At 39.1% G+C, this 21,609-nt stretch overlaps 1 protein-coding gene across 1 annotated transcript in view; it reads right to left on the bottom strand.

Moving 5' to 3' along the window:
* The window catches only part of LOC111906455 (G-patch domain-containing protein 1-like), a 34,125-nt gene extending 18,063 nt beyond the window's left edge, over positions 1–16,062 (bottom strand). The window contains exons 1-2 of the mRNA XM_052766677.1: positions 15,923–16,062; positions 15,519–15,622 (exon numbers count right to left, since the gene is read on the bottom strand). Of these exons, the coding sequence (XP_052622637.1) occupies positions 15,519–15,622; positions 15,923–16,062 (244 nt within the window). The remainder of the gene's footprint in view (positions 1–15,518; positions 15,623–15,922) is intronic.
* Positions 16,063–21,609: the final 5,547 nt, after the last annotated feature.

The following is a 21,609-nucleotide window of genomic DNA, read 5'->3' on the forward strand; positions in this document are numbered from 1 at the left end:
CCGCTTGCTTGACTGGTGGAGGGTCGTTAGCCGAACGGGTTTGAGAGGACTAGAATTCTTCCTTCATTAAAAGTATTAATGATAATACTAAGTAACTAAACTCTTAATAATACCCAATCTTAGTTACTTAGGAAAAATGTGAATAAGGTGCTAACCCATGAAATTACACTTTACACTTTGTCTAAGTCGTTAGTGGAGCGTGTGTGGTTAACCGGCACACTAACTTGGACTTAACAAGGTAGGTAAAGGGTGACTTAATATTTATCATAGTATCGATGGAGCGTGTGTGGTTAACCGGCACATCGATTGAGGGGTAATTTATTAAGGGTACCAAGTGATTTGCATGGTTACTTCACACCTTGTTTTGTGATCCTCGGCATCCCAGTCACAAAACCTGAAGGGCACACTCGAGATTGAAACATGCCTTTGAAAAGTTCAATGAATCTCAAAGATCTAGGAGTTTCAAAACCAATTAAAACCTAATAATTCATTTCGTTTATCTTGGTGGGAATTGGTGAATCGTCATTCACCTACCTTCAAATATTTTATAGCTTGGATTACGGCATACCTCTTCTAAGTTATAAAATAGTTTGTTGGGTCCTAGCCTTAATATTTCATATTGGGTGTCATATTAAGGACTTTAAATCAACTATCTTGAATATCTCCCAAAAGATGTCTGTAATAGACACCTATGAACTTCCCAAATCTAGTGAAACAAGGTTTCCTAAATGAAGATGATGTCTTTTGGAAATCATACTTCTTTCACCTCCTCCAATTATTCTCCCCAACCCACAAGTTCTTGAAAAGTTTAAGGTCACTCAAGCCCTATTGGCAAGGTAAGGTCTAGGTGTGAACACATCTTGGAGATGTAGTCACATATTGACAAGCCGGGAGAGTTGGGTGTCAAAGTCTTGAGAAAGTTGGTGGTTCAATCACTTTCTAAGTCACATAGTGAGTTCCTTTGGGACACCTATGAAACAGACTATGACAAGACCCTTAATGATCTTATCTATTTGCTAAGATCAACTTCCTAAAACTTTATGGACATTGACAATGATGACATTGGATATCCAGTAAAGCATTCTCTTCCCAATGGAAAGGGATCGGCCGTAGTCAACTCGGTTGACCAAATGGTAAAGAGAAAAGCTAAGTCTGTGATAGTCTCGTGTACCATTATCAAAGGGTCCATATGTTTATATTGCCAAAGAAAGGGGCATTGGTTGCGAAGCTGCCAAATTTACCTAAGGATGTTAAAGTCAATAAGTTTGACTCTACTTCAGGTAAAGACCACTATCTAACTCTCTTAAGTTTCTATTCTGAGATTCCTGATACATGATGTGACTGGGTCACATGGTGATGTTTTAAGAATCAAAGAAAAGTGAAGAAACTTAAAGAAAGAATATGCTGAATCTGATGGCGTAGATGGATTTCTATCGCATAGTTTGAAGATCGGATTCTTGAGCAACTTCTTAGGAGTTATGAGATATTGCTTAGGAATAGATAACAACAAGTTTTCATATGGATTGTAAGGATAAGTTTTTCCGCAAAGTTTTAAAATAAAAGAAAAAATTTTTGATTTTATTTATTTTAAAATATCCTTATAATGGCTTTTGAGGAAAAAATTGTTGCTTATATGATTCCATTAAGAGCAAGAGTGGAAATATGAAATTGATTCTTTCATTTGTGGTAATGTCTAGATTTACCAAATAAGGAAAGATTCTCATCACCCAAGTTTCAATTGGACCGGAACTTGGAATCATGCAAGTTGTATAGCATGATGAATGAGAACTTTCAAGTTTTGGAAAATTAAGACTAATTACTCGGCCACATGTATGTGTGAGTCAAGTAAAGGACTAAGGGATCGAGTACACATTCTTGTGCACTGATTAAGTCCACCACAAAAGATTGATAAGACTATTCGTCATAGTTTACTAAAGCTCAGTAAATATGATTATACTTACAAGCTTAAGTGTAACTCTGAGACATTGGAAAAGGTTCCAATGTATGGCAGGGCGAATAAGAAGAATCAAATTAGGCAGAAGGATAAAAGTTTCTCGTATCTGAAAAGATGGGAGAGTACTTTAGTATCAGTTTTGTGATCATCTTAATGATTAAGAAACCATATCACAATTAGTTCTCTAAGAAAATCTTAGTGCATTCTTATGACTAAGAAGAGGAACTTGAATTGTTGAAGTGGTTAAATCAAGAAGATGAGTCATACTTCGTTCCAATACAAGTCTTAGAGTCATACTCCAAGATTGTAACTTGAGTGACATGTCTTAAAGAAGGTTTAAAACACTTGTCAAATGTAAGAGTAAAAGTTTTCTACTCTTGTACATTTGAAATTGGTAAGTTGTGATGTTTTGGATAAAACAAAGACCAACTTAGGCCAATTGGGTAAAGTGTTTTTCTTGATTAGAATCCGCACTATCTCTTGGATGTTTGACAAGGGAGTCTTATATGTCAAGAGGACAGTGGGAGTCTTAAAGGTCTTGAAAGTCTCAAGAAATAATCAAGAATAAAACCTGAAGTTCTTCACTAGCACACGACTTGAGGTTTATAACCTATCGTGTTGACATATCTGTGCCCATTCCAGTTAAAGTTGGCTTTGCATATGAGTTCTTAGAGTTCTCAGTTTGTTGCATAACAACTTGGAAGCAATGGCAGGCCCTTGAGCTGCCAGGTGGCAAGAAGTTAAGATTGAGTTCAATCCATATGGTTTTGGATTTGTCATTATCTTTGTCTTGTGATTATGGTTTGACAAATTCATATGGGTAGGAACTCATACACCATATAAATCTAAGTGTCATAAGGTTTCTCTCCGATTCATGAAAATGATGGTGAGGAAACGCTTTCACTAAGTAGAGTTTACGAAGATATCAATTGTGTTATTTGCATTTTCAAAAGTCGTTAGTGGAGCGCGTGTGGTTAACCGGCACACTAACATGGACTTGTGAGAAATGGAAAATGCCTAAGCAATTGAGACCATGATTACAGTATCCCTTTTCATGGTTCTTGAAATTGCTTAGACACACATGTGAGCTATCTACGGAAAGGGTGTATGAATCTAAATTTCAGACTGTCCAGCTGATTTCTGAGTACATGTCAAAGCTAGTGGGACCATAAGTGCTATGCTAATAATCATCATGTTAGTGGGAGCATGATAATTATGATAAGTATTGCAAGTTAGTAATGTTAATTATAGAAAACAAAAGTTTCAATTGGGAAAAAGTTGTTTTGCTATAATTAAGGGAGAGGAAATTATGCTTCATCTCAAATCTATAAGCTTAGATCGTGAGGTTTTAATCATTTAGTCAAGGATATATATGAATTTCATGTTGGAATGGCTCAACATAAGGAAATTCTGTATATGGGTCCATTATTTGCGTTCTAAAATTCGATTATGATTACGGCATCCCTTTTCATAATCTGAATTATGAGAACTTGGCAAATTGAAATGGAAATATTATAGCAAAAGACTGGTTTAGTCTTTATGTAAGACATCATGAATCGTGTCCCATATGCTTTGGATATAGGATCGATTACATGTGCTATATTCATCCGTTCTAAAATTTTCCAAATGCCTGGGGCATTAAGAAGGGAAAAGGTTTAGAACTGGATATGACTAAAAGGATTAAACAATTGTCGAGGACAATCTAAGGTTTACCAAAGATTGGTTACTCAAGGACAATTGGAAGTATAGTGATAATTCTGGAAGGACCATATTGACATAATCTGTAAGGAGGCAACTCTTGTTCAGAAGTGATAGTCAAAATGGAATCTGGAAATGTTTCAAAGTTAGAATTTTCAATCTGTGTAAGATTAAGGAAACTTAATGCAAGAAGGGTATTTCCAAGGAGTTGATCTCCTTTGGAATACTCTGTAATGATTGTTGCCAAGTCTTTGTGACTTTGTGCATAATCGTTACAAGAGGATCAATGCATATAAGTTTAGAATCTAATAGATTTCTGTAAATGGCATGAATTTGGAATTCTTGCATTTGTAGTAAGGATTTGGGAGTGTGAAAAGAGAATCATTGAAGTTATGTTCAATTGATCTAGTTCACAAAGTAAAGATCATAGACAAACATAGTATGCATACTTGGTGTGTGGCATGACTAGTGTTTAAGAAAACATAGTGTACATGCTTGGAGCATGGGACAACTATTGTTTTAAATTCAAGAATAAAGTTGATAGCTGAAACAGTATACAATGAATAATGTGTAATCATATGGTGATAAATAAAAGGTGTTTTATTTATGTTCAAAGGGTTGATACCATATTGGATTCAATTATTATTGTGTTTTATTTTGCATGTTTTGACTTCCCGAATAAACTGGGTTATTCTTCCTGAATGACTAAGTTATTCAAACCATCCACAGTCAGTCATATGTTGGAAGTAGATATGAATTAAGACTGTCATGGGCTGGCTTGTAGAGGTCTAAGGTGTTGGACAAAGGGCTACAACACTCATGAGTGCTCATAAGTTCTGAGTATTGGATTCAACCCGCGCTCATTGGAATCACTTCATGGATTTTATCACGAGTGATCATGAGACGATAATATCTTATATTCTTCAAACCTAGAGATATGAGTTGTTACTATGAGTTGATAGTACATTGATTGCACGAAAACGCATTTGGTAACTCGGTGCTATAAAACGTGCCTTTGTGTATGATTCAACAAGTAGTAGAACAAGCCATATGAGTCGAAGTTTATCCGTTCCTTTTACCTTCGGGATAAAAGCGATATCTGTGGGCCCCTCGATGATTTGATGATGACAAATGGAAGTGCTCGGTGGGCCAGGACTGATTTGATTCGTTCAATTAGTCAGTCGTCATAAATCGCAAATCGGGAAACAACAAATGGACAGAGAGAATGATTATAATCCATGTCTCAGTCCATATGATATCTAGAATGGAGGAATATATGATCCCTTATCTAATGGACAAGTTCGTTGACAAGATCAGAGTTCGACAGCAGCTTTAAGAGCTACGATTGCCAGTTACGTTTGAAGTCATACGCAATAATAGTTTTAGACTTATCCAAGTGGGAGACTATTGGATTAATGTCTAAGTCCATAACTATATTTGGTATGTACTTGACCCGACCCGGCATGGTCCATTTGGGTTGCACTTCACCGACACAATTTATATGGATAATCTTTTGAGAATAGTATGTTTATGATTAATATTAATATGTTATAAGTTCTAATATATTAATATGGAATCATATTATTTAATTAGTATTGATCAAGAATTAATTTATAATTAATTAAGTGATCAAAAGGAACTAATTAAATATGGACTCTTATATATATGGAATGGGCCAAGTTCATTTAGGTTGGGCTAAGCTTTCATGGATAGTCCATGGAGTGTTTAACCCATGGATCCTAGGAAATGAAAGGTCATGGGTATTAGGGTTTAACCCTAATCCTCCATACTATATAAAGATGTCTTTGGTTGGTGAAATTGGCACTAGTGTGGATACACTAAAGAAGGGCTAGCCAATTTCACTAGAGAGAACCAAGTAATCATATTCTCTAAAGTATTCCAAGGTGTCTTGGTGATTTGTGATTCCACTTGAGGCTTCCACACTATTGGGGCTAAGCTCTTAAAGCTTGAAGACATCAAGCTACATCAAGAGGTATGTATTCTATCTTGTTACATTCATAGTTTTTGTATGCTAGATTAGGATAATACCTTGGATGTTCTTATTTGCATGTATAATAGAGAAAACATAGATCCAAGGTATTCAGGGTTGCATGTACACTTAGGAAGTGTTAGAATGCTCAAAACCCAACAATTACGAGGTAGTAGTGGTGCCTTCGGTCAAACCAGTTTCCCTGGTCATATAGATAAGCAAAGCAGTCATACCCGTAGACTATTCCAAAAACTAAGGCGATAGAGAATTAGTCGGCACCAGAGATACCCATAGAAACCCGTCAATTCTTGGGTTCCGTCGGCTATTATCGCAGACCCACCTAGAAATTTCCTTTAGAACCATCAGACCCTTAGCTACTCTCCCACATGAAGATGTACCCTCTTGTTGGAAGTCTTACTCTGGAAAGACATAGTACGCCTTGGGAAGTACAGAAAACTTAACTCATGGTACATTAGACCATTCGAGATCCTCGTTAGGAATTGATTCCGTAACCCTCTCCGAGCTATCTTCTAAACTCAGCAGCAACCATCTGGTATTCCACATAGGAGCATGAAGACCCGAAGTAGCAGATTCATCCATATCTCTTTTCCCTTCATGATCTTTGTCTTAGTCTTTGAATTTCTGGATGAAATTCCCTCTAACGGGGGGATAATGTAACAACCCGAAGTTGTCCATCGCTGAAATCCGTTCGCCCCGTAAAACCTGTCTATAGCGATTCGTTCCGTTTTCGTTTTTGGGCTAAATTATTTAAACTTATATGTTTATTATATTTTAGTGAGTGTCCAAATCCATTAGAAACACATGAAAATGGCCCAAAAACATTAATGTGAAAATTTCTAAATTCAACCCCGCCGGATTACGATAACTTAATCGGGTGCGACCAAAAGCCCCGTTTAATGCCGGTATCGGGTAGAATTCCACCGTGTCCAAATCTTAGAACCTATTTAAAGGGGTGTAAGCTTCCATTTGAAGCTTTTTCTCTCTCTCTCTCTCTACTCTCTCTCTCCAACCTCTCTCCTCAAATCAAGTTTAAGGGTCCAAAATCATCAATTTAAGGCTTCTATTCATCAAGGTACCTTCCCTAACTCCTATTATATCATCCTTAGCATTCAAATTCGAGTTTAAATCATGATTTAGGGCCTTTTTCGTGTGTTTATGGCCCTGGAACATGCTTGGGCCATAAACACATATAAAGGGGGTATTTAAGCCTTTAAACCCTTCCAAAACATCATTGAGGCTTAGATATGACTTGTAGAATTATGGAACTAGACTTGGAACACCTTGAACATCAATTTAGAGGAGTAAACATGAGTTTACTGCCCAAGAACATGCTTGGGCCGTAAACTCATCTCCAAGGGGAGTAAACTCCTTCTAAGGTGTTAAATTGCCATTTATACACCTTCTAAGCCTTGAACAAAATTTAGAAGCAACCATGAACAACTTAGAAGCCTAAAACATAAAGAAATCACCCCTCTAAGGAGTTCACGGCCATAAGAGGAGTCTTGGGTCATAAACTTCTAAAATCATGTCAAATGATGCCCAAATTTCACCCCTAGACTTGTAAAATAGCTTGTAATCACTTGTGATTAATTATGGACCACCAAGAAAACATTTTGGGCGTGTATATATGAGTTTACGGCTGTAAACTTATAGTTTACTGCCGTAAACACCTCATACGGCCGTTAAATTGTTCAAATCAATTTACCATACCTTCAAACCAACCCTAGAAATTCCCTCTTAATTGTTTCAAGCCATTTTTGCACCAAATGCACCCCACCATGAGTTTACGGCTGTAAACTCATGGGGAAGAGTACATTAGGGCCGAAAACTCTAGTATGAGTTTACTCTTGAAGAGTAAAACCATATCCAAGCCTCATGTGTCCTCAAATGCCACCCGGGTCCTTCCAAACACTTGTAATGAAGTGTTTTCGCATCTAGAAGCATATGTCTTCATCTCATAAATAATTTAAGTTCTAATTAGATATAAATGTGTATCTTTTCATAATATATAGGAATCTTGTGCGTTTGCGAACCCAGAACTGACGTTTAGGATCCAAACTGACGTGTTCCTCAACAGGTGAGTTCATACCCCTACCCTTTTTTCAAATGTTTTCAGGGGGAATAGAAGCAAAAGAACAAGGAAATCTTGTACTCAAACTTATTGTTTTCAGTTCAAATGTCTATATTCTGTATCCTTTTAATATCAAAAATTGTGTTAATCAAATAGTTCGAATTACGAACTTAGCTTTCAGACTAATCATAGATTTCTTGATAAAGTGTTACAATCTAAATTATATTTCATAATCTACGAATAAGAATACGAATAGTATTAGGATTAGGGGTAGGAATACGAATATGAATACGAATGCGAATACGAATAGTATTAGGATTAGGAGTGGGAATACGAATACGAATGCGAATACGAATGTGAATACGAATACGAATACGAATAGTATTAGGATTAGGACTAGGAATGCGAATACGAATAGTATTAGGATTAGGACTAGGAATGAGAATACGAATGCGAATACGAATGCGAATACGAATACGAATATGAATAGGAATAGGAATAGGACTAGGAATACGAATACGAATGCGAATACGAATGCGAATACGAATACGAATACGAATACGATTAGGATTAGGAGTAGGAATACGAATACGAATGCGATTACGAATATGAATAGGACTACAAATATAAATATGAATACAAATATAAAATACGAAAATCAATATGATTACGACTAGGAATACGAATACGAAGGCACGCATCTAGGTACATTCAAGTGAAACACAATTAGGATATCAGAATACCTAGCTAATATGACATGTATAATAGATAATCAAATATTACATTGGTGTCCAATAACTAAATAAACTTTTAGGAAAATATAGGATTTTCCTGGGATAGCATAACAACTCGTAAATGAATTAAGAAACGAATGGATAACTAAACTATTAGGAAAATATGGGATTTTCCTGGGGTAACATACGACATGTAATCAACTTGGTAACAAATGATAACTAAACTGTTTTACATAAGAAAATATGGGATTTTCTTGGATAACAACTTTTTCAGAAAACAAAGGAACTCATTCTTTTCAAAACAAAACCGCTTATGAACTCACCAGCTTCATGCTGATTTTCAAACTGCTTGTATTCTCAGGTCCATTTTAGACAGGTACCCAGCGATCCTTTTCGAGAAGACGGAGCGTACAGAAGACTCGTCTCTACTTTTGTTTATATATACATATGTATCATCACTTGTAACACTTTACTTTTAAACAGATGTAAATTCTAATATGTAAGGTGATAGTTGTTTACTTATTTACTATATACATTGGATTTGATACTCAACGTGGAGTCCGCCCCGGAAATTTTTCCGCCTTCGGTTTTCGGGGTGTGACATTTAAATAGGGCACAACCCCGAAGATTAGGGTTTTTCTCCACCCAGCACCAACTCGCCGAGTCACTCCTTTAACTCACCGAGTTGGTCACTTAACAGGTGACCAGATCCGCGACCCGACTCGCTGAGTCTATCCATCGACTCGCCGAGTCGACCTTCTTATTTACACTTTAGCCCTTCAACTATACTTCTGAATTTCCGGGATGTTACAATTTTCCCCACTTAAATTAAGCTTCGTCCTCAAAGCCAGCTGCAGCACACAATTCCAGATAATACCCCCACAATGCACCCCCTGGTATCAACCGACCCAGGTTCCTCCGAACACTGCAATCAAACATCTATAAAGTCCAACTCTTCCCTCCCAAAGTTATGACAACTGATTCAAGCCGGCCACCAGCTTCTTTCTCTGATAACAACCCTTACTAACCAAAGATCACCCGATGATACCTTCATCACTTCAAAATCACAATAAACACTTGACTCTTACCAAGCTAGATTTCACCTTGAACCACCGGGTCCTAACCGGGTACCAGCTGCTGGGACTCATCCTGCTTCTCCCTCCGAATCCAACTTGTTTCTTCTCGGGCTGTCAGGATGACACATCCTTCAGCTCATGAGCACTCCCATGAGCTCTCCTGTGCAATCACGTACACATGATGTACCTGATCCAACATCCTCGGGCTGGAAAACCCGACGCACTGACAATACCTCCAGACATCCCCATGATGAATTACCACTACATACATAACCTCCTGATCATAACCATACCGAAAATCCAAGGCTGCCTCCTTGCATCCCTTACGAACTCCTCTAGTTCTACATTACCGGAAATCCATCCGAATCCTCAATAGACACCCAATCTGGATGTGTTTCCATACCACTGGTACCATCCCAGTACTTACTACCAATAGCTGATGCACTGACAATAATCCACTTATTCCACTTCCACCTCTTTTGAAGTACCCACGCTCCTTCTGGAGCTACAAGCCTTTCCTTTCCAGGAAATCCACTCATACACCCTTATCACGTCGGCACGTGCCACTAAGCTACACTTCACTCTACATTATCCATGTAGAGCAACCGCTATCCTTGAACTTCTCCTATTCTGATTCTGCTCGCAAGGACTCTCGGGTCCATGCACTACCTTCCATTAACATGATCAATACTTGGGGCCAGACCATATCAATCACCATATCCTGGCGACATATTCCCCCATTCTCTTTATTCCGATCCACTAACACCCACAGAGTCTTCAGCATGACTGGACCGCCATACCAGGCCTTCAGCCTATCTAGACCACTCTCGGAACCTTCAGCACATCTGGACCGCCGTCTTGGGCCTTCAACCTGTCTGGACCGTTCCCCGAGCCTTCGGTCTAACTGGTACGCCCACAGGCCTTCAGTCTAACCGGACCACTCAGACTGACATACATCATCCTGAACTACCTTTCCTGGGAATCTCTCCCATACATACTTTTCTAGCCCTCTAGGGGTTCCGAACCTTAACTCCATCCCATCTACTCAGATCACAGCATAAACCTAGGCCTCACAACAACCAATCACCTTTTTCCGTAAACCTTGGTCTGTATCCCGCCCCACTTGCCTGTTATTCACTCCTACCAGCCCACACTCTTGACCGACTGAACACTGCTGAAACCTGAACAGCAAATTGACCTCTCATGTTGTCGATCCTCTTGAGAATTTTCCAATTCTCCCCACTTAGAGCACTGACTACCCACCACCGGTGATCCAACCGGCATCACTTAAACGATCCTACTCAACACATTCTCTTATACTTTCACTCGTTCTGAAACGAGCAACCTTCACAAAATCACGTTCCGACATCGCACATCACGAACTCTAAGGGAGTTCGACTCCCCACTGAACACTTCCCAAAACACAAATGCTATGCCCAATAACAAGACCATACAACCAAATTTTGACCATCAATCCCATGGATGCTAACCACCTACAACTCCTGATTACTAACATTCCGAATACCAAAACCATTGATCAAACAAAACCGACGAAAGAACGAACGAATACAATACCATGAATCATGCAAACAAGACCAACAGATATACAATACTTAATAACCACCACAAGATAACAAGATAACAACAGCAACGAAACAAAAACATACCCGCAACTGCATCCGGCTCTGCCCTGACCTCCTCTACTGTAAGCTGATAAGCACGTCCTTGAGCCCTCTGGGGCTCCGCTCCACCCTGATCTCCACCCGTAATCCTCAAAATGGCCGGTACTGGAGCCTGCACCGGTCCTGCAGCAAGCTATGGACAGTTGGCTCGCATGTGACCAACTTGATGGCACTGATAACCAATACTCATATCCTGAACCGGGGCTGACTGACGGCAATCCCTCGCATAATGTCCCTCTCTCCCGCTCTTGCGGCACGCACCACCGGACCTATAAACTCAGGTGTGACCCTTCTTGCACTTCCCACAAGTGCAGCTGCCCTAATCTCCCAACCTAGAATCAACGGTCTTTCGCCGTTTCCGCGCCGGCTAGGAGCGCACCGGGGCCTGTCTCTGATCTCGCAACTTCAACTCAATCTGCAACTCACGCCACCGGGCGGCCTCCTGCAACTCTAACAAGGTATCACACCTCTGCGTAGACACAAACTGTCTAATATCCCTCTTGAGCATACTCAGATATCGGGACATCTGAGCCTGTTCTGAAGCAAACTCCGGGAAAAACATCACCCTCTCAGTAAACATCCTAGTGATCTCCGTCACCGACTCCGAATCCTGCTTAAGCTCCAAAAACTCCTGAGCCAATCTCTCCCGCTCCACCCGTGGAACATAACGAGTACTGAACATGTCTCGGAACTGATCCCAAGTAAACGCAGCCCGCTACGCATCAGAATAAGATCCCATAGTCAATCGCCACCAATCCTTCTCCCCGAGCCTCAACAGGTTCAGGGCACACCTCACCCTCTGATCAGCAGGGCATGAACATGTGAAGAAACATCCCTCCACATCTGACAACCATCTCATCGCAACTATCGGATCCCGAACTCCATCGAAAGTAGGGGGCTTTGCTTTGTCAAAATCCCGATACTGGAAGCCCCTACTGGCTCCTCCCCCTACCGCTGCCACAGCCGTTGCGGCTGCCGCGACCGCTGTCTACGCTAGAGCTGCATAGCGCTCATCAAAATACTCGACCATGGTGGTCTTGATCGACCCAAACAGTTCCGACAACTCGGCCTAGAACATAGCAGCAACCTCATCATGCAGGATCTCGCGAATCCTAGCATCCAACTCGTCTGTGCTCATCTGACCAATGTCCTCGGGTGGCACCGACCCACCCTGACCGCCCTCTCCTGCTCCCGATCCTGACCCGGATCCACTCCCAGCATGCCTTGTAACCACCATACGGAAAACACCGCAAAACATCTGACACATCCCACTAACCCAGGAACCAACTCCCAACCCAACCCTATGGGTTGTGACATCCTTGATGCGCGTATGGGTCCTGTGCTTTCAGTAGTACGGGCACATACTACCTTCCACACCTACAAACAGTTATATCAAGTATCATCAAAACACCCTAGTGGCGAACATAAATAACAAGCAATCGACCCTCACTCCTAGAGCAACACTAAAAAATATCATACAGAAAGGAACCATATGCTAGCAGGCATCATAAACCAGGCAACTCTATCATGCAAATCCTGAAGATCCCTAGCCTAGTACTAGCTTTTTGTTCTATCATATCTCATAACAAATAACTTTTATGGTATTTTGGGGTTACTTACTGGCTCCGGTTGATCGTACCTCTGCGTCCTCCTTTACTCATTTTTCGAAAACCATTTTAGTTTCTCTTTTGAAAACTCTCCTTGATTTGAGATTGGATTCACACGAATGTTCCTCCAACTCACTCAAACCAAGGCTCTGATACCAACTTGTAACGCTCTAAAATTCAAACCAATTTAAACTTTTCAAAAACAACCCACTTTCATTAATTCATTACAAAAAGGTTTTCAATTCATTTATTATCAGAGTATTTCCCAGAACCACATCATGAGCACATAAAACATGAGGAGCGGTACGATCACGCCTTCGCCTTGCCACGATCTCCTGAAGTACCTGAAACAATACACTAAAAACTGTAAGCCCGAAAGCTTAGTGGGTTACCCCCAAAATACAAACCGCAATACCATACACATATCATAACATAAACACTGTTCAGAATAGCCACGCACTTCGGGTCTACTGCGTGACTGGTCCGGCGCATCGGGCCTACAGTCCACCTGGTCCACCCTTCGAGTCCAGCCATATACATCTAGTCTGCAGTGTGGTTGGTCCGCCCACACCGGGCCTTCAACCCACCTGGTCCACTCTCTGAGTCTATAGAATGACTGGTCCGCCCGCACCGGGCCTTCAGTCAGCCTGGTCCACTCTCCGAGCCTCGGCATGTCTGGTCCGCCCTCTTGGGGCCTATAGCTTATCAGGACCGCTCGCTGGGCCATCGGAACATCCGGTCCGCCGTGGTTATGTTGTCTTAGAGCACAAAGCAGGACCCGCCTCAACCCAACCACAGACAAACGACCATGTGTACAACACATATAATCATATAGCAATCCATGCCCCATCAACCAAACTAATATCACATAACATAGCACATCCCTACCAGGATACCGACCTAACTGGTCACTAGCATAACATCATCCTAAAACCAGGATACCGACCCTAACCAGGTCTCTAACATATACCATCCTAACTACCAGGATGAAAACATAGCAAGGTAATAACATAACAAACAACTATCCGGATTTCCATCCGATAAAGGGTCGGCCTTGGTGCCGTAGACCCTCTCGATATAGTGAGGATAACTCACCTCGCAATTGCTGACTGAAGAGATAAGATCATGCTGCTCCAACCTTTGACACGAACTTCACCATTGGTCAATACTAAATAACCAAAAACACAATAACTACCACAATACCCCTGGAAGTCAACTGGTCAATTTTTGGTCAAAGTCAAAGTCCTCGGCCTAGTCAAACTTCCTGACTGACTCTACTCGCCGAATCTACCCGCTGACTCGTCGAGTCCCTATGCTCTGAAAACTCTCATGTCTCGACTCAACTCGCCGAGTCGCCCCAAGACTCGCCAAGTTCAAGGATCTTTGAGTGCTTTCCTGTTCAATACACCGAGTCGTCCCTCGACTCACCGATTCACGGCTTATCCAGAAAGTTGGGGTTCCACGACCAGACTCGCCGAGTCTAAGAACAGACTCGCCGAGTTCAAGGAAATCATCAACCAACTCTCTGAGTTGTTCTTCCAACTCGTCAAGTTCATGGACGTATTTGTACTACTCGGAAAGTTCACCCATGTGACTCGCCAAGTCCAGACGTGACATCTTCATACAGACGATTTTAGGCCATTCCATTGCTTCCAATACATTGATTTGGACTCCTAGGGCCAGATTCACACGTAAAGTTTCCAACTTTACGTGCATGCAAAGCTCAACAGGCACAAACCAAGCTCTAGAAACGTTTTTGGGAAAAGGACACTCCAAATCAAACCCCCTGGCCGAGGCTTTATGCTGTCATATCATCATAACAACCTAGATCTGAAGTTGCAACCTCAGATCTAGTCTCTATAGTCGAATTAGATCACAAACCCACTAAGGAACTTCACACCAACCACCATGGATGAATCAAAAAGGAAAATAGCTCAAGGGTTCTGGTCTCTTACCTCATAAATGAAACCAAATCTGATATGGATTCCTGAACCTCAAGACTTCTATGATGCTAGCCTCTAGATCCTTGAGTTCTTCACTCCAAATTCTTCTTCCAGGCTTCCAATCCTGCAACAATGGAGTGTTTCACGAAATAGTGTTTAATGGGAGTCTCTGGAATGATAGGAGGACGAAATGGGGACATAAGGTCTCTTAAATAGGGCACAACCCCGATGATTAGGGTTTTTCTCCACCCAGCACCAACTCGCCGAGTCACTCCTTCGACTCGCCGAGTTGGTCACTTACCATGTCACCAGATCCGCGACCCGACTCGTCGAGTCTATCCATCAACTCGCTGAGTCGACCTTCTTATTTATACTTTTGCCCTTCAACTATACTTCTGAATTTCCGGGATGTTACATAACTTATATTATAACTAAAACATTGTTCTTGAAACACTAAATCCATTACACTAAAATATATTTGGTGTTAAAATCACCAACAAACCTCCCCTATTTTAATGTAATCCTTGAATTAACAAACTAAAAACAAAAAGAAACGAAACTAATGCATAGATGAAAATATCGATACGATTGAATTTTCATGTTATTATATTACACATTTCAAACATTCGAGAAATCAAGGTATCTTAAAGATTCGACCCATCAACTCGTTTGAATATTTGAAGATAATATACACATTAGTTTAACAATCATCTAAAACAAAATAACTTGACACTAATTATACAGTCGTGTCCCAATCCATTCTTGATCGTATAAAAGCCAAGTCCCAAGCTCTTTGAAGTACGGCTATACTTCACGATCATATAGGTGATTCTTTTATTCATGTACCTGTATACATTTTATCAAAAGAGTCATTATGAAATCAAATTATCCTGGTCTCTACAGGTTCAAACACACGTACCTTGGGATGTTTTAGTGTGTGTTTCAATTCATATAAATAAGCTTTCCTCATTGAATTCAACCTCTAACATTGTATTAGAAAGGAATTAGGTGTCTCATTAATAATAATTTATAATGACTTTAAGCCCATCCCTATAACAGACTTGTGCACTAAGTCTCGCGCCAAACTCTTAGTGAGATGGTCCGCCAAATTTTGTTGTGATTTTACAAACTCAATCAAAACCACACCATCTATGATTAGAAAGACTATCACGTCGGATAGATAATGGCGAAATTGGTTTCATCCATAATGGAATCACATAAATCAAGTTCTTTAACCATTCTGCTTCCTTGCTAGCAGCAGCCAATGCAATAAATTCAGATTCCATTGTTGAACTTGTCATACATGATTGCTTTTTAGATGCCCATGAAATAGCACCTCCACCAAGCAAGAATACCCAACCAGTTGTAGAAGAGTGATCTTCTCTATTGGATATCCAACTTGCATCATATTATCCATTCAAGACCGAAGGAAATCCTGAATAACACAAACAGTAATCCTTAGTTCCTTTCAAATACTTGAAAACAAGATGAACCACTTGCCAATGTTGAGTACTAGGATTATGAGTAAATCTACTCAATCTTCGCACTACGAAAGCTATATCTGGACGAGTGCTAGTCATAGCATACATCAACTAACCAATAGCTTGTGAGTACTCAAGTTGAGAAACTAATCTGCCTCTAGTAGGCATCAACTTCATGCTTAAATCCATAGGGGTGCTAACGGGTGTACAATCACTATAATTGAATCGTTTGAGAATTTTTTCAATGTGATGTGACTGTGTAATAGCAAGTCCCTTGTTCACTCGTTTAATCCTTATTCCAAGGATTACATCCGCCTCCCCCATATCCTTCATTGAAAACATTGAAGATAACAAATTCTTAGTTGCGTTAACTTGATTTTGATCAGTGCCAAAAATCAACATATCATCTAAATATAAGCAAATTATCACACCAGATCCAGATGAATCAAAACGGTTGTACACACATTTGTCAGATTGGTTTAAAGAAAAACCATTAGACAAAATAACTTCGTGAAACTTCAAATGCCATTGTTTTGGAGCTTGTTTAAGTCCATACAATGATTTCACAAGTCTACACACTTTTTGCTCAATTCCAGACAAAACAAAACCTTCTGGTTGCTTCATATAAACTTCCTCATCAAAATCATCATTCAAAAAAGCTGTTTTAACATCCATTTGATGAATTACTAGATTGTGAATAGTTGCCAAAGCTACCAATAATCTAATGGTAGAAATTCGTGCTACCGGTGCATACGTATCAAAATAATCAATATCGACCTTTTGTCTAAAACCTTGTATGACCAGACGAGCCTTGAATTTATCAATGGTTCCATCTACCTTCATTTTCTTCTTGAAAATCCATTTACATCCCAAAGGTTTAGAACCAGGAGGTAAATCAAATAACACCCAAACATTGTTCTCCGTAATGGATGACATTTCTTCATCAACCGCTTCTTTCCAAAATGAAACATCTCGAGACTCCATAGCTTGCTTAAAAGTCTTTGGATCAGTCTCAAGATAAGAGGAATATGAGTATTGGTTCTCCACTTTATCCCTCAATCCTTCAACCAGAAGTAGTTGAAAATCCTCGCCAAAATTTTTCGCGACTCGACCTCGTTTGCTTTTACGAAGTTGTTGTGTTTCTGGAATTGAAACAACTTCCTTAATATCTGATTTAGGCACCTCACTTGTGCTTGGAATCAGATCCTTTAGACTTTGAATTGAAGAATACTATAGCTCATCAAAGATCGCATCTCGCGATTCTATGAACAGAATATGCCTCATTAGGTTCTATAACATAAAACCTATAAGCTTTGGAATGTTCTGCATATCCAATAAATATGCACTCAATTCCTCGTTCACTTAAAATTTTCTTTTTAGGTTCAGGTAATTTCACAACTGCTCGACATCCCCAAATTCGAAAATAACTCAAATTGGGTGCTTTCTTGTGCCAAAGTTCATGAGTAACTTTGTTCCGTTTATGAGGAACCCGGTTTAGCACATAATTAGTTGTGAGCATAGCTTCACCCCATAAGTCTTCACTCAAACCCGAAAAAGAAAGCATAGAATTTACCATTTCTTTTAAAACTCGATTTTTCCGTTCAGCAATACCGTTTTGTTGTGGATTGTAAGGAGCTGTGGTTTCATGAATGATTCCAACTGATTGAAAGTATTCAGAATCCATGTACTCTCCTCCCCTATCCGTCATAAGACATTTTATCAAAGAACCCAACTGTAATTCGACTTCGGTTTTATATACTTTAAACTTTTTCAAAGCCTCATTTTTGGAATGTAACAAGTACACATAACAAAACCGACTTGAATCATCAATAAAAGTAACAATGTACTCTTTATTTCCCAACGATGGTGTAGCATGGAAATCACATAGATCACTATGAATCAATTCCAACACTTCTGTTTTTCTATTAACATTTGAAAACGATTGTTTCATGATTTTAGTTCACATACAAGTTTTGCATTTTCAGAATTAATATCAAAAGGTGGAATCAATCCGGATTTTGACATTTCAATCATTCTCTTAACATGAACATGTCCTAATCTATTATGCCATAACATAGTATTATCAAGATTAGATACAGAAGTTATACAAGTAGTTTTTGACATGTGATGCACAACTTATAATATTTAACTTAAAAACACGATCACAATAATAACCAAATCCCATAAATATTCCACACTTAGACAACACATACTTGTTTGACTCGATAACTTGTTTATAACCCATACAATTCAACAAACCACTAGACACAAGGTTCTTTCGAACCTTTGGTACATAAAATACAATAAACAAACTAATTGTTTTTCCAGAAGTAAACGTAATACTAACAACACTAGTTCCTAAAATTGGCTTTCATCCTTCATCCGCCATGTGTAAGACAGAACCTTTATTTACTAGGTTCAACTTCGTGAACCACCGTTCATCATTAAGCATGTGATGTGTAGAACAGGTATCAATCCACCATGAATCTGTATCAACCCCCTGTACAAAAAAAACTTCTGGAGTTAGTAGCATAACATTAAATACTGAACTTACAAGATCAATAGTAATTTGACCTTTGGTTGTAGATTGATCATGAGATCCACTGCCACCACCAGCATCTTTTCCACTACCACTTGCACCTTTGTTTCTAAGTGTCACCCAACAGTCATGTTTCATATGCCCTTTCAGATGGCATCTCCAACACACAAGTTCCTTGGAATCCTTGTGTTTTTTGTTGGATTTTTTGTTGTTACCCTCGTACTTACGTTTTTTACCCTTGCCCTTGTGATTAGAATGGTCTTCTTTATCACAATCAACCATATGAACTTGGGGCTGTCCAAATTCAGATTTGCCCTTTCCAGTTCCTTTATCATTCTCTTGATCATGAAGTCCTTCTTCGATTTTCAAATAACTCCCAAGTTGAATCAAACTTATCTCTTCCTTTCTATGTTTCAGATGGTGGTTGAAATCTTTCCATGAGGGTGGAAGTTTATCAATCACACTTGAAACACCAAAGGATTCATCCATGGACATGTTGTGTTGTTTGAATTGACCATAAATTCGTAGGATTTCAATATATTGTTCCATTACAAATTCAGAATCAACCATTTTATAATTGTTGAAATCAGAAACAATGAACTTTTTACTTGAAGCATCTTCTAAAATATATTTTGCTTCAATTGTGTTCCATAATTCACTTGCAGTTTCAATATTTTGATGAGTGTCAAAGAGGGAATCAGACATACCATTCAGAATGTGACCAAGGCAGATGTAGTTATCATTCTCCCATTTGCTTCTCCTTCTGATCTGTTCCAGACTTGCATCTTCAACCTCTTCTGGTTTTGGAGTAGAAAGAACATACACAACCTTCCTTCAAAGTGGTCAACCATAAATGCATCTTCTTTTTCCAACGTCTGAAATCTTGGCCCTGAAATTTCTCCGATTTACCAAACGAAGTATTCATGTCTTTCAGTGAATTGCCAGCCATTTTTTCCAAAAAATGAAAATATCAAACAAGACTGTTAGGGAAAAACGAAAATAGGGTTATTGGAAATCTGGATTACAAACAGGAATCGTGTAAACATTTTCCTTGTTTAATATTTCGACCCTATATGCCTTGGGTATCACGAAATCCAAACTTAGGATAATTCCTGATGCAGCAATTCTAATTATAGGCACAAAAATCAGAATCAATTGAAGAAGATGAATCAAGAAGCTTTTCCCGGTTTTCTGTGTTTCAATGAAGTCCTTTTCCCGGAATTTATCCACTCAACGGATAACGAGATCAGTTGACATCTTTTAAGAATAACATATTAGTCCTTAAGTTTACATCTTTCAAAATTGACAGATTAGTCCTTGTTTAGTAAATACAAGTTTGCACTCCTGCACCTCCTAACTTATATTATAACTAAAACAGTGTTCTTAAAACACTAGTTAAATCCATTACACTAAAATATATTTGGTGATAAAATCACCAACAGAAAGTTGATCTTTCACACATAAGTCTTGTTATATTTAAAGTAGTATGTTGCCATGGTTTGTACATCATGCTTAAAGGTGATATATTGTTTCTAGATTGAAGGAATGTGTGTTATGTCAAAGGGGTAAATCTTAGTCACGATCGGCACATGGATATATAATAGGTGGTGTACGATTAAATCTGACATTGCATTTACACTTCACCAGAAGTATTTTGATTATGTAACTGAAAGATTCTTTTACTTGGTCTTTTGCCAATGTAAATCGGTATTTTTTTTTTTACAACTTAGAAACTAAGGCTATAATATCCAAATTTATAAACTTTAAACTGATCATCACATTAATTATGTCAAGTTGGTAAGTTTAACTCATTAAATGTCACCTAGGTATTATATTCCATTCGACAATTCCATTTATATCATGTATTATCCAAACTTTAAGAGCGACAAATTATTAATACTATTCACGACGGTGAGTCTAACTACCGTCGTCCAAATCTTAGCCTTATAAACTCCACGTACTTTCAATCTGGGCCGCATAAACTCCATTTTGGCGGTTTTTTGAAGTTCATTCCATCGACTCTTGCTTCTTCTCCCCCAAGATTCCATCTCTACCCAGGATACCTTTTCTTCCCCACGTTCACAGTCGGTTTATGTGGCGTATATTATGATCAGAAACTGCCCACCCCCCACATTCTACAACCCACAATTCACTTGCAACTCTCCTCCTTCTCCCTCTTCAATCGCCAATTGTCGTCGTGTCACACCCCGAAAACCGAAGGCGGAAACATTTCCGGGGTTGACTCCATGTTGAGTATCAAATCCAATGTACATAGTAAGTAAAGTGAAACAAACATTACATTACATATTAAAACTTTTACAATTTGTTTCAAAAGACATTGTTTATACAATTGTGATACATAGTATAAATATGAACAAAACGAACGAGCCTTTCACGCACACCGTCCTGGATCAAGTAAGTCTTCGGGTACCTGTACTAACGTTGACCTGAGAACACAAGCGGTTTGAAAATCAGCATAACGCTGGTGAGTTCATAAGTAGTTTTGTTTTGTGAAAATGTTTATGTTTCCTTTCTGTTTCTGAAAATGTAACACACGCCAAGAAAATCCCACATTTTCTTAAAAGTTGGTTGTTGTTCCACAAAAGTAAGGTATAGTTTGGTTATCCAATTTCATTGTTCTATTCCGTTTATGTACCATTGTATTCCCAGGAAAGTCCCATACTTTCCTGAATGTTAGTTATTGTAAAAGATGTAATGTTATTCAGTTGGTTACATTTTTCTGGTTATATAAATGTTACCCAGGAATGCCCCATGCTTTCCTGTATGTTGGTTTTCAATGTGAAAGATGTATT

Source organism: Lactuca sativa, chromosome 8 (assembly GCF_002870075.4).
Source record: "Lactuca sativa cultivar Salinas chromosome 8, Lsat_Salinas_v11, whole genome shotgun sequence".
NCBI classification, from domain to species: Eukaryota; Viridiplantae; Streptophyta; class Magnoliopsida; order Asterales; family Asteraceae; genus Lactuca; species Lactuca sativa.